General features: G+C 58.9%; 1 protein-coding gene across 1 annotated transcript in view; it reads left to right on the top strand.

The window, feature by feature from the left end:
* Nucleotides 1-16591, top strand: part of CCDC12 (coiled-coil domain containing 12) — a 44244-nt gene extending 27653 nt beyond the window's left edge. The window contains exons 2-7 of the mRNA XM_056129601.1: nt 3245-3312; nt 14359-14438; nt 15426-15487; nt 15711-15745; nt 16168-16244; nt 16339-16591. Coding sequence (XP_055985576.1) covers nt 3245-3312; nt 14359-14438; nt 15426-15487; nt 15711-15745; nt 16168-16244; nt 16339-16421 — 405 coding nt within the window. The 3' untranslated portion in view covers nt 16422-16591. The remainder of the gene's footprint in view (nt 1-3244; nt 3313-14358; nt 14439-15425; nt 15488-15710; nt 15746-16167; nt 16245-16338) is intronic.
* The last annotated feature ends 976 nt before the right edge of the window (nt 16592-17567 follow it).

The raw sequence follows: 17567 nt of genomic DNA, 5'->3' as shown, positions 1-17567 counted from the left end.
TTTGATCTGTACAAGTCTGTTCCTGGCAGAAGGCCCTCGAACATTAAGAGTCGGGCCATGTTTGGGGCAGGGTCCTTTGAGACCCCTGGAGCCTTGCCTCTTTCTCCTGGGTCCAGATCTGGGCCCAGATCTGGGGGTGGGGTGGGGCTGGGGTGGAGCTAGTCACAGAAACTAAGGGCCCTTGAGATGGGCAAGAACACAGTGGGAGGGGTCTGGGGCACCTTCATCCTGAACTGCAGCGCCTGTGGACCCGGCACCTGGGGCATATCTATTCCCCACCCTTCAGCTGGAGGGCTCCAGACTCTGCTGGGGTGGGCTGTGTGTGTGTGTGTGTGTGTGTGTGTGTGTGTGTGTGTGTGTGTGTGTCAGGGGGCGGGGGGGGGAGTTGTCTGCATGTGCTATGCGACACACATTCTACCATCATGGCTGGTTTGTGCCCTGCTCCTGGAACAGCACCCCAGGCTGGCTGGGGTCCCTTTCACTTCCAGGGTGGCTGGAGACGTGTTCACCTCTGGGCTGGCTGGGGAGCCCTTCACCTCTCCCCGTGGCTGGGGGCCCCTTCACTCTCGAGGCTGACTGGGGTCCCCATCACCTCTGGGCTAGCTGGGGACTCTTCACCTCTTCCCGCTGGCCCGGGACCCTTTCACCTCTCCGACTGCAGTGCCGAGGCAGCCCCTCCCCCTCCCGCCTGCCGCACCTACAGTGCCGCTTGTTCTGTGGGTTGTTTTCTCGTTTATTAATGAATAACTTGGTCTGTGTGAGGCCCTTGAGAGGCCTCTGGGGACTCAGGAGGGGGTGGCGCCACTGGCCTCCAAGTGCCCTCGCTCGAGGGCTGAGAAGGAGCAGGGCGCTGGCAGAGGACGGACTCCTGCGCCCTGAGGTTCTCACCCTCATGCCTCGCGTCCCTCCAGGAAGAAGAGGTTTTCCCGTGGTCTGGCGTAGCCCGGGTGGCGGTAGCCAACGTTACTGCCCAGAGCCCCCTGGCAGCTGTACCAGGGAAGGAGCTTCTGGTTTGAACGTCCAAGCCCCAGTTTGCATGATCGGTGTTTAGTCCAGGAGGGTGCGTACATGCATATGTTTCTGTTGGGCGTCTGGAAGGTTCTGCCCAGCAGCCCAGGAGAACTGCACTTGTTCTGTTAAGATTTGTACTTCGGTGCAGTGGAGCACTTGCTCTGCACATGTGAGGCCCTGGGTTTGATCCCTGCTGCACTGTTTGATCCTGGCTTAACAGTTTTGTCCTCAGGCCTGGGAGATAGGTCAAGTAGCAGAGCATAGGCCGAGCACGTATCCGACCCTCAGTTCAGTCCCACACTGCTGGTGTGTCCGGAAGCATCTGGTGGTCAGGCACATTCTACCAGGCTGAGCGTCACGGGGAGCAGCCCCTGTAAAAGAGAGAACAATTGTGGATAGGCTGTGCTTGGGGGGACTAGGAATGTAGCTTTAGTGCCGGCTCACTTGTCTTCCATGTGCGTGGCCTTGAATTCGGAAGTCCCCAGCACTGCGAAAGACAAGAAGTTTGTGCTCCACTCTCCCTTCCCCTTTGGCTGTCACCAAGCAGAGGCCTCTCTGCCCCAGGGTCTGCTGCCAAGCTTTCGGCACCTCAGCGGAGGTGTTGGCAGGGTCCTATTCAGGTCCAGGGTCCTGTCTGGACCTTTCTCCAGCAGCTCGCATGCCCGTCTGCCTGCCCTCTGGCTCCCAGAGCTGAGAGCACTGGCCAGAGCCCTCAGTGCACCCAAGCCGCCTTGTCCATCTCTGCCTGATGCTGCTTCAGCCACCTGACTGTCCTCAAACGCACCCCACTTCTGCTGGGTCAGTTCTCTCCAGGAATGCCCTTCCTCCCCCTCTCCCCATCCCAGCCCATCATTCCGTCCGTCCAGATTCTGCCACCCCTCAGCAGGAAGTAGTCTGTCCCCTCCCCAGCCAGGCCAGGTTGCTTTCCTGCGGCCTCATCTCCTGGGTCCCCTAGAGCCTGGGCTGCCCTGGGCCGCGAGCAGGGGAGGCCAGGAAGAGTCACCTGTTCCCCCAAAGAAGCTTCCAAGGACCAGGCTGCCGACTGACTTGTGTTCCCTTTCGGCTAGGGGCAGGGACAGCAGCCAAGGGCAGGGTCTATCTGGCTGCCCTTGGGGTCACCGGGACGAGCACTGCAGACAGGGACTCACATCAGATGCCAGTCTCAGGGTGCCAGCTGCCGGTGGCACAGCAGGTTTCCGGGAGGGGAAGCTCTGAGTCCCTCCTTTCCTTACACCGTCGACCTCAGCTCCAGCTCATTCTGCTCCTCATCACAGCTGCTTCCTGCTGGCAGGGACTCAGAAATGTCACAGTGACCGTCAAAGGCAGGTCACTGCCAGTGATGGCACATGGGCGGTATCGGCAGGGTCCTGTCCTGGAGCTGTTCCCCCCAGCCCTCACAGAGAGCGCTCACACACTTGTGCACAGCCCTCAGGCCCATCTGCCTGGGGGGCGGGGAGAGGCTAGCAGCAGTGAACGTGGTGTGGGGCACCTTGTCTGCTGCATGTAAACCCAGGGGCCATGTCCCTCCTGGAAGACAGGTTGCTCTATGTCAAGGTTGAGACCAACTTGCGTTGTTGTTTTTTTTTTTCCTTTTTGGGTCACACCCGGCGATGCACAGGAGTTACTCCTGGTACTGCACTCAGGAGTTACTCCTCGCGGTGCTCAGGGGACCATATGGGATGCTGGAAATCGAACCCAGGTCGGCCGCGTGCAAGGCAAACGCCCTACCCACTGTGCTATCTCTCCAGCCCCCCAACTTGTGTTCTTGAGTCTTGGAAAAAGGTGTGGAGATGGGCACAGTGGCCCCCAAGCCAGCTCCCCGCATGCTGTGGCCCCTCTGCCCTGCGCCCAAATGGACCCCCTGCAACTCCCAAGCTCTGTGACCCGAATGCATCTTGTTACGCGTTGGCATTTCTGGAGAAGCTCCGGTCTGGGAGCTGGCCCAAGCTTCTGTCGTGCCCCGGGCGGTGGGTGACCGCGTCTCCCTCCCCTGGCCCTGCTCCTCCAGCTCACAGAGTGGCTTCACCCAGATCCATGGAGATGGGCAGAGCTCACCCCAGATTCTGCAGGCGATTGGGAGGAGGAAGGTTCAGTGCCGTAGCAGGCCCTGCCTTGTTCGGAGGCTGCGGGTGTGCCACTTGGGGGTCACTGCCAGACCGACTGGCCTTGGGGGCAGTGAGAACTGGAGTGGGTGCCTTTGTCTGAGCAGGCTTTTCTCCCTTTCTCTCCACAGGACAAGGACGATGGGGAGCCAAAGACCAAGCAGCTCAGAGACGGAGAGGAGGAAGGCGAGAAGCACCGGTAATCCTCTGTTCCTCCAGGCCTGCTGGTTTCCGTGCCCGCCCCCTCTCCCCCCCCGCCCCCCCGCCCACAGTCCTCCCGAGGTCCTTCCTCTCCACCTGAATCTTCCCCGAAGCCTGCCCTGTGCCCTGTCCCTACCGGCTCCCTGGCCACCAGCATTTTCTTCCCTCTCCTTCGGCTCTTAGCTGCCTCCTCCCCCAGGCCTGGCCAGATCAGGCCCAACCTTACCTGGGTGTCAGGCCTGACCCGGGTCATCCATCTGGTCCTGTCCAGTCTCCTCCGGTTCCCTTACCTGCCTCTGGCGCTTTGGGGACTGTCATCGGACTCCCTTTGGCCTCCTCTCCGCCTGGACCGAGCAAGCTTCACGTGGACTCTGCTCACAGGCCCTGCCGCGTCTCAGCCCCTGCCCCTGCTTTAGCCACCGTCACACGGACAGTCCTTCTTGTGGGCATCTTCTGCCTGGTCCCCTGCGTTGCCTAGACCCAGCTCCTCTTCTCTCAGCCTACAGGCTGGAATTTCCACAGAGCTGCTTGGCATCGAAACCAGCTTAAGAAATGTCTTTCCAGGGGGCTGGAGCAATAGGACAGTGGGTAGAGCGTTTGCCTTGCACGCGGCCGACCCGGGTTCTATTCCCAGCATCCCATATGGTCCCCTGAGCACTGTCAGGAGTAATTCCTGAGTGCAGAGCCAGGAGTGAGCCCTGTGCATAGCCAGCTGTGATCCAAACAAACAAAAAAAAAGGAATGTCTTTCCAGACCAGTGGGTGGCATGGTGAGGAGCTGGAGGTTGCTCCGTGTGGGCTGGGGTGAGGGGCCTTCATGTGGCAGGGTCTGTGCCCGGTCAGTGCCAGCCCGGCCCCAGGAACATGGAGCTCAGCTGGGAGGAGGCTCATCTGTCAGGCACAGAGTCTGTGTGGCTTCTGCTCCTTGGCAGGGTCAGCTCTGCACCCTGGAGGGTGCTGCTCTGGGGAACCGGGTGGGCGTGTGGCAGCCTGCCTCGGCCGTGTGTCGCCCATGTAAGCCCCCATCTCTGCCTCCCTCCTCTGAGGAGACACAGCAGACAAGACGGGACCTTTGCAGATCCGCACCTGGACGCATGTGTAGACGACTTGATAGTTCATAGGTCTTTGTGGGGGCGGGGGGAGGTTTGAGCACAGCCTGTGGCGCTCAGGAGCCAAAGTCGTCTCTGTGCTCAGGGGCCACTCCTAGCAGTGCTCTGGAACATGGGGTGCGGGGATCACACCTGGTGCTCACACCCGGGCATCACACTCTGACCCCTGGAAGCCAAGTGCGGTCTCAGCCCGTCCTGCCTGGGACTGCTGATCCCCAGGGTGCACGCACTGTGTAGTCAGAGCAGCCGCCGAACCTGGCGCCTTCCTCCTGTTCTCGGAGATGCCACGGTTGCAGGTGGAGAAGCTGCTGATGCTGAAAGATGGCACAGGACCCTTGGCCCTGTATGCTGAGCTCTGCCAGGGGACCCCCACTGTCTTGTATCCTGAGCTCTGCTGGGGGACCCTCAACCCCTGTATTCTGAGTTCTGCTGGGGGACCCTTGCCCTTTGTCTGCTGGGCTCTGCTGTCTTGTGGGATCTTAGTGCCCCCCGGCCCCCCCTGTGACCTCAGGGGTCCTTCTTGGTGAGAGATGAAGACATTTGGTCTTTATTCCTTTGTCACATTCCCATAGCTGTGGGTGATGTGGGCACGGTTGTCAGTACCGTGTCTACCTTCTGTGGTGACTTCTGAAGGACCCTTTGCGGTTTTCTTATTGGCTCTGAGGGTCTCATGCCCTGGCTCCAGTTTTGTCTCATTTTTAGACTCGTTTTTTGCTGGATTTAGACTTGTTTTTTGTCTCCTCTCTGGTCCTTGTTGATGAGGAAGGGAAGGGGCACTGTGGATAGGGTCATGGCTTAGGGTGTAGAAGATTTGGGTGGTGACATGTGGTTGAATCTTAACCATGGTGTTGAGTGGAGAAAAAACAGAAACATACTAAATTTAGAAGCAGTGCAATTATATTATGCATCTGGTCTTCACTCAACACAAACTGACTTGATTAGAATTTCTTTATGATTTGGTATCAGTAAATGATTTGTATGCCTATATGCCAAGTGTTACATAAAACTTTTGTAGAAAGAAGCAAAACGGTCATGCGTGAAAATTAAGAAGCCTTGGTCTGGGCCAGAGTGACAGTACAGCAGGCAGAACCCTTGCCTTGCATCACGGCACTGCAGATGGTCCCCTGAGCACAGAGCCAGGAGTAAGCCCTGAGCACCAGCAGGTGGCACAACTCCAGCAAAAACCCTTCTCCAAGCCGTGTTTTGTTGTTGTTGTTTGGTTTTGCTTTTTGGGTCACACCCAGCGATGCTCAGGAGTTACTCCTGGCTCCGCACTCAGGAATTACTCCTGATGGTGCTCAGGGGACCATATGGGATGCTGGGAATCGAACCCGGGTCAGTTGTGTGCAAGGCAAACGCCCTACCCGCTGTACTATCCCTCCAGCCCCAATGATGAAAAGGTGTGCTGTAGCTTTGGGATCTCGTGAACCCTCTGGATCAGAATTTTCATTTTAATATTTCTGCAACTCTCCAGGACTGCCCATCCCTGGAGGGGAGCAGTCTTGCCAGGCTGTGGGGGAAGAACAGCCCATCTGAGAAGCTGGGAGCTGGCAGTCCAGGAAGCAGTTTCCAGAAAGGGGTGTTTCTCTCAGCTCCTGCCCGTTATTTTCACGCTGGCAGTCAGGCCGCCCTGGCAGGTGGTAGGGGAGGGGGATGCAGGCACGGTCAGGGGGCAGGCCTTATTGGGTGGCCCTCATGATCACTGCCTCCCGCCAGTGCGGCTCTCAGCTCTGCACCGGTAGTGACAGAAGTTCACCCTGGGGTGGGTGTCACAGGCTGCAGACCTCTTACATCTTCCTTTGAGATGGAAACATGTTCTCTGGCTACATGCGCACAGTGACCCCACCCGAGGCTCAGGCCTGGCCCAGTGCTGGCCCCAAGCCCTGGCGGTGGACAGGTGCCCCCCCCACCCCCTGCCCCAGGCTGGTGTCTGCCAGGGTGTCTCCATGACATCAGCCCCATGCCAGTGGTCACTGCCCACGCTTCCTGTGATGTCACTCCCCGCTAGGCCCCAGGGAGGCGTCCTGACTGTGGGCAGGGGGGCTGGTCGTGGCTCCCCAAATGACCCCGGAGGGAGGGTGGACACAGGGTGTGTAGGGTCCGTGTGGGAGCCGGCTTGCCTTGGGTGCCATCCAGGCAGGGGTGCCTGGTGCCCTCCCCTGGTACCGCCTGGATCTTGCCCCGCCCTTCAGGGCCCAAGCCCTCCCCAGGCATCCGTCCTCCCTGCTCTGGGTATGAGGGTGTGGAGGGAGCCAGGCTGCCCACGGGCCTCATGGCTGGGTGTGGAGGAGCCTCTGCGGGCCGGTTCTCAGCATGGCCCCCACCTGCCCTGCACCCTGCAGCCCCACTGAAGAGGCTCGGTTTGGCTAACTCAAGGGGCGGCGAGAAGCGGAAGCCTCTCCTGGACAGTGCAGAGCCCCCTGCTACAGGGATGGGGGGCTCAGCTGGGCCCCAGAGATTCAGCAGCCTGCCCAGCTCCCATCTGCCGGGCTTCTGGGGTACAACCCAGCGGCTGTCCGCCTTGGCTCCCCTCTTCCTTCTCAGTCTGAGTTGCACTTGAAGCTCCAGTGTTCGGGATGTCTATTCAGTCCGCCAGAGACTTAGGAGACACAGCTGACCCTGCGTTTAAGTCTGTCCTGTTGTGCGTGTGGTTCCCCACGTACTATATTGCAGCCCTCTCTCTCTCTCTCTCCCTCCCCCCTTTTCACTCTTCCTCCTCTCTCCTCTCACTCGCCTCTCACTTTCCTCCTTTCTCTCTGTCTCTCTGTCTCTGTCTCTCTGTGTCTGTCTGTCTGTCTGTCTGTCTGTCTCATGCTACAACTTAGATTGTCGTCTTTGCTTTTTTGGTATCTCAGCTGTCCCTGGTGCTTTAGTGCCCCTCAGCTTGGCGGATGGTGCCATGTTCAGCCAGCTCATTGAGGGAGCTCGGGCCGGTGCTTCGGAATCGTGGGCAGGCCTGGGTGACAGTGTCTGACAGCAGCTGGGCTAGGGCCAGAGTGAGAGAACACCAGACTGGCCCCTGCCTGGACGGCCCTTCACTGGCTGCCCCAACACCATCCCGCAAGGCCCTTGACACTTGTCTATCTCGGCCACTGGCGGCTGCACCAGAGCTACCTGTCCTGGATAGGAGGCAGACCCTGATGAGAGCATGGGCTCTGGCCTCCTCCCCTGCTGCATTCTTCCTGAAACCCCACCTGCTTCTCCTCTGGGAGCCCCTGTGACCTTGGGGGCAAGTAAGGGTCCTCGCAGTGTACTGGGAGTTTGGGGATCGGCCCACCTCCTGGGGTGATGTCGGGCAGTGGAAGCCGGCCCGGCGGCAGTTTCCCTTCAAGGACACCCTCGGGCCCAGAGAGTTGATCGAGCCACCAGGCCCTTGACCTCCGACCCCGCAGGACCCTGACCCCTCCATCAGACAGGACACTGCTCCCCCAGAGTCAGCTGGAGGAGGCCAGCAGGGCCAGCCCCGGGTAGAGACTTGGGTTTGGGACTCCCTTTTCTCAGGCCTTGGTCACGGGTGTGCGTCTCCAGGCTGCCTGCATCTGGCGTACGCCCAGCATCCCTTCGCCTTATGAAGAAGGAGTCTGGAGCAGCCCCCTGTGAGGTTTCCTGCTGGGAAGGGAGCGCTCCCCTTCACTGGTCCTGACCTCTGGGCCAGGCCAGGTCCTGTCTGGCTCTGGGCAGCGTGCCTTGTCTTCCAGGGGTTCTGTGTCCTCGCCCTCCCCCTCAGGATGGGAAGCCCAGGCAGGCTGGGGTGGGGGCAGTTGTTGACTGGACAGAGGTGAGGGAGCTTTATTGCCTGATCTGTCCTCTGTCCCAGAGTGAGGCCAAAGAGCCAGGAACGGTCTTCTGCCCTGGGCTTCCGGTGTAGAGCTGAAGCATCCCCCACGTGCAGGAGCCCAGATTTACTACCCATGCCCACGGTCGCCTGGGCACCAGAGATGCATCGGGTGTGGCCCCTGAACCAGAAGACAGAAGTTCTGCTCTTTCCTTTCCCCTTCCTTTCTGTTGATGTGACACGGAGGACTTGCACACGCTTGCTTGTAGTCCCTTGCAGTCTTGGAGTGTGGGGCATCACAGGGTCACATTTCCATGGTGTGCCCAGAGAGCACAGATGGCCGTGCCAGGGTCGCACATAGCTTATGGCAGGCATGCTTCCAGGATCAAGCTCCCTGCCTCACGCCTGCAAGGCAAGCACTGTACCATGAGCCATGTCTGGGCCACCAGGCCAGCCATCCTGTGTTCCAGATGAAAATGTTGTGCCCCTGAGTTGGAGGAATTGTGCGGCGGGGCTTATCCCCATTCCTGTGTGATACCTGGCGGCACCCCACGGCCCATGGCGCTGCCGCGTAGAGCTCTAGCAAGCTCCCACGCACGCCTGAGTACCCTGATGGCACCAGGGTCGGCACCGCAGGGCCCAAAGCCACCTCTTCCTCCAGCCCAAGCACTGAGCTGCTGGCCAGGTGGGCTGGGAATCATGGGGTTTCCCAAGGCCCCCGATCTCTGCTTGAAACCCCTCCCACGCCTCACATCACTGAGCTGCCACTGAACAAAAGCCTCCTTGCACAGCTTACTGTTTCCCTGGTCTATTCAGTTTATTTTGTAGTCGTTGTTTTGGGGGGCCACACCCGGTGGTGCTTGGCTTTGCACTCAGCAATCAGTCGTGACAGGCTCGGGGGACCCAGTGAGATGCCAGGGATCAAACCTGGGTCCACCGTGTTCAAGGCAAACACCCTACCCATGATACTATCTCTTAGACCCCCCTCCCCCCCCCCCCCCCCCCGTGTTCCATTCTGATCTCTCCTGGATCTCTAAGGAAATTCCCAGGTGCCCTGGCTGCCCCCCCATCCCCCCATATACATCACCTCATCTGTCATTCATGTTGGGGGCATGGGAGTGAGTCTCCCTTACAGGAGACCCCCATGCCGTCTCTGTTGCCATGGAGGCCTGCCAGGGGCTGCGGATCTGTCAGCACAGACCGGTCAGGGCTGCCCCCAGTGTGGCTCCTGACAGTCCGTGCAGGAAGGAGGGACCTTGGGCTCAGGGAGCAGACCCTGGGGAGCTGCTCTCCCCTGGCTGCTTTCCAGGCCCGGGGCAGGCCAGGGGTGGTGTAGAGCGCCGGGGGTTAACACAGCTCTGTGAGCTCAGACTTCCTCCGCTCAAGGTTTCACTTAGTCATTCTAGAACTCTGCCCCCAGGTTCATACTCCTGGAGCTACATTTTTTTCTGATCAAGTTCTGACCTCATTTCCTTCTTCCTTCCTGTGTCCCCCTCCTACCATTTGGCCCCCTAGTCTTATGTTGTGAGGCCCCCTGTTTACAAGATTTTAAAAAAATTTTTTTTTTTTGGCTGGGGGGGGGTGGGGTGGGGCTGGGGGGGGGAGGATGACAGACACACCCAGCTGCGCTCAGGAATTACCCCTGATGGGGCTCAGGGAGGAGGGATCCAACCTGTGCAAGGCCAACGCCCTCTCACTGGAGCTGTTGCTCCAGCAGTGCCTAGGGGATTTTTACCTGGGGCCCTTTGGAGTCTCCTGGGGCCCCTGGGGGCCTGGCCGAGAAGGAGAATTCTAGAGAATATCTGCTGCTGTTTGGTGCTGTTTGGAACATGCACTTTCCTTCTCTGCCCCAACTTTACACAGACCAGGTGTGAAGAAGGCCCCCAGGGGTGATTTCCCCAGAATCTCCCTGGCCAGCCTGTCCTTGGCACCTACCCTGTGGCTGCCTTGAAGAAGAGCTCACCCCATTTCCTCAGGCTTTTGACAACTCCCCAGTCCCCTGCGGAGGTGGTGGTGGGGGGCCGGACGTTTCCCTGGTTCAGAGAGCGGCTGGGAGCCTGTGGAGGGGGCAGCACCCTGCTTCGCACCAGCCCCCCTTCGGCGTCTTCCTTCCAGCCACCAGCCCCTGTCCTGACCTCCTTTGCCTGGGTCTCTGCAGGTGCAACTTGGAGCTTCCTGCATTGTTCCTGGAGCATGAAAAGGTCCTGAGACCCCCGGGCTAGGCTTAAAGCTCTTTCCCTGTTCTCTGAATTCCCTGCACCTGCCTGAGGACACTGTAGCTCATGCCCGGACACTGTAGCAACTGGGAGTAGGGGGGGGGGGGGGCTCTCACTTTCCACCCCAGCCTCTCCTCTCCTCTCCTCCCCCTGCCTGAGGGAGGGAAAAGGGGCAGAGCTGTGCCTGGTGGGGACATCTGGGGCAGGGTTCAGGGACTGCCTGCAGCATAGTTGGAAGCCTAATGCCAGGCAGGGCTGGCTGTGGACAGAAAGCAGGTTGTGGGGGCCAGCACTGTTGAAACCAGGATCGAGTGTTATTATTGGGGGTGGGGGCCCACCCTGTGGTGCCCAGGAGTATCCCTCTCTTCAGGGCCCACACCTGGCGGTCAGGGGTAAGGTGGGCATTTGAGGTGCCAGGGATCAGACCAGGGTCAGCTTTACTCCTGTGCTATCTCTCTAGCCCTGGACCACATTTGGACTTGGTGTGGGGACACTAGATGGTGGAGGGAGGGAGTGGATGCACCCCAGGGTGTGGGTGCTGCTCAGACAATGATGCCCACGTGATGAGGTCTGTGAGAGCCCAGGGCAGGAGAGTGCGAGGAGAGGGCAGGCTCAGAAGCTCTGGCCTCGTGGGCTTCTGTCTGAAGGCATTCTGTCCACCCTGGAGAACCCCTTCAGTGTTTTTGTGTTTGGTTTTTTTTTGGGGGGGGGGGCACATCTGGCTGTACTCAGGGCCTACTCCTGGCTCTGTGCGTAGGGATCACTCCTGGCGGGGTTACTGGGACCGTGCATGGTGCCGGAGATCAAAGCCAGGTTGTCTGTGTGCAAGGCAAGTGCCCTACCTGCTGTCCTGCCCTTCTGCCCCACCTTTCAGCATTTCCTAAAGAACAAACATCCATTTATGACAGACTCTTACTAAGTTTTGTCTGCACAAGTTTTTCAAGGCCGATTCACCTAGATTTTATCATGCTCGTGTGATATTGTTTTGACTTTCAGCTCTTCTCACCTCTCCATTGTCATGCTGGCCGTGGTTTCTTAGCTCTGCAGTCAGTTTAAGTTTCTCCTTAAATAGTGGGTGCCTTTGTCCAATTTAAGGCTTTCAGTTTGGTTTCATTGTTTGATATTTTGACAATGATTTATTTAGCTCTTCTTTAAAAAAAACCTTTGGAGACTCCAAAGGGCCCCAGGTAAAAATCCCCACAGGTGTTACATTTACATCACGTTCAGCTCTCGTACATTTGAGTATTGCTTGTGGGACTCTGATTTCAAATATTGGGTCTTTCCACCATGTTCCATCGGCCTCTTACACTCTTTCCTGTATTTCCAACTTTCCTTCCTCTGACCCTCCATTTGGATATTTTCCAGCCGCCTTACGGTTCACTAATCCCGTCTGCACTGCTCTTGGACCCATTTGCTGAGTTCTTAGTTTTGCTTATATTTTTAGCGGTAGAGCTTCCCTGTCATTTTATTTTGGAGATTTATTTTTGCTTCCAGCAAACAAATGCCTGGGAGTGTCCTGACCAATTTCAGGATGTGTGAGGAGGCTTTCACTCAGCTCTGTGCAGTTCCATTGCCGGGCTGATCTGCATCTCCATCCCTGTCGAGGGCCTATTTCCCTTCCACTTGCTCTGAGAATGGGGGTTACGAGGTGGATCCAGGACCCTGCTCCATGGCTGCCGATATTTTTGTCTCGTCCCATGCAGCTTCAGCAAACTCTACTTGTAAGTAGAAAAATACTCTCGGAGGTGGGGCCGGAGTGATAGTACAGCGGGTAGGGAGTTTGTTTTGCAAGTGGCCAACCTGGGTTCCACCCCCAGCATCCCTTACGGTCCCCCAAGCACCGCCAGGAATAAGCCCTGAGCACTGCTGTGTGTAGCCCAGAAGTTGGAAAAAAAGAAAATGCTGTCAGGGAAAGCAGTGCCCAGCCGGAGGCTCGCCAGGGCGTGTTCATTGCAGCCCCTGAAGTGTGGATTGCCCGGCTGCTTCTCTGAGGCCAGCAAATAGAGCCTAAAAACTCCGTCTTGCTGTCCAGGTTTTTGTTTGTTCATTTTTGTTCTGTGGCCACAAGGGTTTTGTTCAGGGGTCACCTGGTGGTACTCCAGGGACCTTGGAACTGCCGGGTATGTAAAGCATGTATTCTAGTCTGTCGCTCTCTGGAGCTCGTGGGGTGGGGGTGGGGGAAGGGGGTTGTTTGGTTGGTTGGTTTTGGGGGCCATACCCGCCCTTGCTCAGGGCTTACTCCTGGCTTCGTGCTCAGGGATCATTCCTGGCAGGGCTCAGGGTGCCATATAGGGTGTTGGGGACCGAACCTGGGTTGGCTGCATGCAAAGCACGTGCCCTACCCACTCCACTGTTGCTCTTGTTTCCCTCAGGGTGTTTTTTTTTTTAAGTGGTTTGTGGGGGACTGGTGGAAATGGCACTTATTCTTGGTCCAAGTGACAAAGACCAGCCCTAAGAGCAGAACCTAGAGTCCCCGACCTTTCCCAGAGAGTCTTACCCTTCGGTGATGGTGTTGGGGGACAGTCTTTTCACCAGCTCCCGCAGAGAGAGTCGGGGGAGCATATCACCCTAGTCTCCTCCCCCCTCCCCCTTAGCCCCTTGTCTGTGGCCACAGGGTCAAGTCCCTCAGCTCCCGGGACTCAGATGCTTCTGCCCATCGGCCTGTGCTGTTCCCACCTGTCAGTGCTCTCTGCCCCGTGCTGTCCAGCCTCTCTGTGTACCCTGCCCCTTCTTGTGGTCTGCCGAGCCTGGGGAGCAGGAGTCCAGAACTGTCCCCCGAGACCTCCCTCCCAGCAACCGACTCCCCTCCGAGCCCGTGCAGTTGTTGGTTTTCCCCTCACTCATCCCTGCAGTTTCCTTCCCACACCCACTTTCTCTTCCTCTTTTCTCCCCACTCTGTTGTGACCACAAGTTGTGCACCCATTCGCACCCCACTTTCTCTCAAAGAGCCTGCGGTGGTGACCAGACCATCCCCCGCTAGGGTTGGGGCTCAGGGGGGTGTCCCCCTCCTTGGCTGGCTGGGGCGGGCAGGTTTCTGCATGCAGCCGTGCTGCCACCAAGGGTCAGCCCGGCCCCAGCCGTCAGCTGGGGCCAAGAGCCAGGGACAGGACAGGTGGGCAGTCAGCTGTCATGTCCAGGGACAGCAGGCAGGTTCTACATGGTGGGCGCCACACTGGGAGGAGTGTGCAAGCCCCTGGCTTCAAGGGGGCCCTTGAAAGGGAAGAGTAGGGGGTTGGAGCAATAGCACAGCGGGAAGGGCGTTTGCCTTGCAGGCGGCCGACACGGGTTTGATTCCCAGCATCCCATATGGTCCCCTGAGCACCACGAGGGGTAATTCCTGAGTGCAGAGCCAGGAGTAATCCCTGTGCATCGAGTGGAGCAGGCTGCTGCCGCCTCCTGACAAGGACCCTGGCCCCTTCCCTCTCTCTGCGGGGCTCTTGGGGTCTGCACCAGTGGCACGTTCAGGTCCTCTTATTGGGTGTTGCCTGTGCTGTTGTCAAGGTCACTGCGTGGACTGTGGCTGCCCCATCCTTGCAGACATCCATGCCCACTCCCACAGCCCCTGTCGGCCAGCCCCAGGCACACGTGTGTGAGGACGCGGGAAGCAAGTACCGCTCTGACTTTCTCCTTCAGCGCAGCTCAGCCCGTGGCCACCGCGGGACCGTTCTGGGGAGCCAACTGACAACCCTGCCCAGACCAGGGCCTGAATGCTCGCTGCAGGCCAGCCTGCCCGGGAGGGTCCCAGCATACAGGCAGGGTCTCGAGGAGCCAGCCCGGCACCAGGTGGCAGATGGGGAGGGTGCAGAAGCTCAAAGAGGGACTCCAGTCACCAGGATGCTCCTGCCCCCACCTGTGTGGCTGTCACAGGCCTGAGCAGCGAGAGGTCAGGGTGTGAGGTCAGGGAGCCTGTGCCCGTGTCATCTCTGCCCTTCTTGGCCCTGGCAGAGAGCTCCGGCTGCGCAACTATGTCCCCGAGGATGAGGACCTGAAGAAGAGGAGGGTGCCCCAGGCCAAGCCCGTGGCAGGTGGGTTGCAGCTGTGGGGTGGCAGCGAAGGGCATTCGGCACTGAGGAGGCTGCTGTGCCTCTTCTGCCTGCTCACCTGGACCCTTTGGGCCCTGGAATGTCAGGATGAGTGGCCCTGTGACAGACTCCTGCCATCGGGGGGATTCCTCTGTGTGTATTTGGTGGGGGGGTGGGGAGTGGAGGGTGGTTCTTATTATGCACATCATCCCTGGCCAGTGCTGTTTTGATTCTTTTTGTTAGCACATTTTGTTGTTTGTTTGGGGGCCACACCTGCTGGTGGTGCTCAAGGGAACCACGTGGTACTGGGGACATCAGCACCCTAGACCTTTGAGTCCTCTCCTTGGCCCGCGGTTTTTGATTAGAGATCAGTGACTGTATCCCACATCCTTTCACTGTCTCTGCCAGTCACTCATGGCCTGGGCCCTGCTGGGTGGGGGCAGCAAGGCTAGACAGAGAAGAGGACCTCTGCCCGGGTCGGTCTCCACGATGGCTGGAGGGAGTTGAGGCAGGGTGGGGGCGCCCAGATCTTCCGCCTCTGTCCCCTCAGGGACACGGGGCACTCCCCCGGAACTGTTGGATTCTGGCCCAAACAGAGCCAGGTGGTGCCCAGGGCCCCCTGGCATCCTTCAGGGGGTCCTGGAGTGCACATCTGAGAGTGGGATGGGCTCAGCCAGTCCAGGACCCAAAGGATGACTTAGCTCAGGAAGCCCAGAGGCAATGGGAAGAGAAACCCTCGTGGCCTGTCACAAAACTGGGCCTGGGTAGATCCAGGCAGCCCACTCACCGCGTAGTTGGGGGCGCCACCGGCTTCCTGGCCGGGGTCTGGGGTCCATCTCTAGCTGGCGCCCTCTTGCCGCCTCTCCTTCACCCCAGGGTTGCCTGCAGCCTGAAGCTCAAGCCTTCCTCCATAGCTGCCTTTACCAGGGAGGGGGGGTTCCCCGTGCGGCTGGGGTGCAGTGGCCACACTTGTTGTCTTGCGCCCTCTAGTGGAGGAGAAGGTAAAGGAGCAGCTTGAGGCCGCCAAGCCAGAGCCTGTCATTGAGGAAGTGGTGAGTGTGGGTTACTGGGTCTCTGGCCTGGGGGGGGCGGAGGGGGGGCGGTCGGAAGCACGACTGCTCTTTTCCCCAACCTGCTCTCCCCAACTTCACTTCTGTATCACCTTCCTCCTTCCTCTTCCTCCCGTTCCTACCTCTGTTCCTTTTTACTACTCCGTCCAGTGCTGGGCCCCTTCATTTGTGTCTCTTTCCTTCCATCCCCCGCCCCCCTCCCCAGGACCTGGCGAACCTCGCACCCCGGAAGCCTGATTGGTGAGTGTTGCCGTGTCAGTCAGGTCCAGCCTCCTGTCAGCGCCTAACGGAGGGGCTGTCAGGGGTGGACCTCGCGGGGACGGGGTGAGTGTGCCCACAGAACCCTGGGCTGGAGACATTCAGCCTTGTGGAAATTCAGCCCTTGCTGGCAGGGCTGGGCTGAGCATGTGGCCTGCAGGATGCCCCCTGGGCCGGGCAGGTCAGTCTGCTAAGGGACCAGACCTGAGAGAGGCCCCTTGACAAAGCACAGGCCCTGGGCTCAGTGCCCTGGGGCCAGTGGGTCAGGGGTGCTGATGGGGGCTTTGGGAGATGGAGGAGGCTTTCCTGGCCTCCCGGCAGGGTTGTCCCCTCGGAAGACCGGGCCCACGGCCCCGCAGGCCACCCTTCAGTCTCGCCTTCCCCCACCTGCCTCCCTGCTTCAGGGACCTCAAGAGAGACGTGGCCAAGAAGCTGGAGAAGCTGGAGAAACGGACCCAGAGAGCCATCGCCGAGCTGATCCGTAAGTGTGGGCAGGTGGACCACACTTTGGGAGGCGGGGGGCAGGTGCCCATCAGAGCCCCCCTCTCCACCTGTCTTGTCTGCCCTGTGTGCAGGCGAGAGACTGAAAGGCCAGGAGGACAGTCTGGCCTCTGCAGTGGCTGCCCCTACCGAGCAGGAGGCCTGCGACTCCGACTGAGCACCACCCCCACTCGCCACCTCCCTTCGCCTCCCTGTGGGTTCAGGACAGGGACCCGCTGCCCGACTTTGTGAAGCCCCCCTGGGGGGCAACCTTCTGTCCTGTGAGTGCCCCTGCGCCGAGTCTGGGCTGCTCACTCTGTACATATGTATGTTTCCATTTTTTTTTTTTCTAAATAAAAACAAACCTGTGCAAATAGAAACAGGGAGAACTCTGTGTGTACAGTACCTGGGGTGCTCTGAGGTTTGGACCCCAAATCGGGGTGTCTGCCAAGGAGATGCACAGCAGGTCAGCTCTGTGCTGGGCGGGTGTCTGAAAGGCTGTGGGCTGCTTTCTTGTCTTTGGTCACTGCGGACACTGAGTGACAGAGACAGGGCCTGAGAGAGTTCCCGTGAGCCCCCACATGTCTAGGCCTTGGCGTATCCATGGGCTCCCACCATCTGTGGTCCTTCAGACGCCTGCTCCCAGTGGGGGAGCCTGAACGAAGAAGTGGCCTGTGCGGGGAGGAATGCGGGTCTGGGCGCCTCAGACTCCATCAGCCTCTGCCCAGCCCAGGGATCCTCCCTCCCACCAAGCTCGACTGGGGCTTCCCTGGAACAGGCTCCAGCACCAGTGACCTGAAACACCCCTAACACCGGGTCACTGAATAAAGAAGAAGAAGAAGAAGAAGAAGAAGAAGAAGAAGAAGAAGAAGAAGAAGAAGAAGAAGAAGGCCCTCCCGTTGATCATCGATTTGCTCGAGCGGGCCCAGTAACGTCACCATTGGAGACTTTGTTGTTACTGTGTCTGGCATACCGAATACTCTCGGTAGCTTGCCGGGCTCTCCGAGAGGGGCGGAGGAATCAAACTCGCGTCGGCCATGTTGGCCGCTTGTAAGGCAAACGCCCTACCCGCTGTGCTATCGCTCCAGCACTGAATAAAGATCGCAGAGAAATGTGTCAGTCCCACGGGGAGCTGGCCAGAACATCTGGAATACAGAGGCAAAGAGGTGAGGAAGGCGGCAGAAGGCTGAGGCCTGCCTTTTGCCTTGAGGAGATTTGACGTACCAGCGGAATCCTAGTCGATATTGGGGGGCTAAGAGAGCCCAGTACTTGTCTATAATGAGGGCCAGGGTAGGCGAGGTTAGAGGATAGTACCCTCTTGTCT

This window comes from Sorex fumeus, unplaced genomic scaffold (assembly GCF_029834395.1).
Source record: "Sorex fumeus unplaced genomic scaffold, SorFum_2.1 ptg000072l, whole genome shotgun sequence".
In the NCBI taxonomy this organism is placed as follows: Eukaryota; Metazoa; Chordata; class Mammalia; order Eulipotyphla; family Soricidae; genus Sorex; species Sorex fumeus.
Note: the sequence above shows the minus strand (reverse complement) of the source record. Positions and strands in the feature narration are given on the sequence as shown.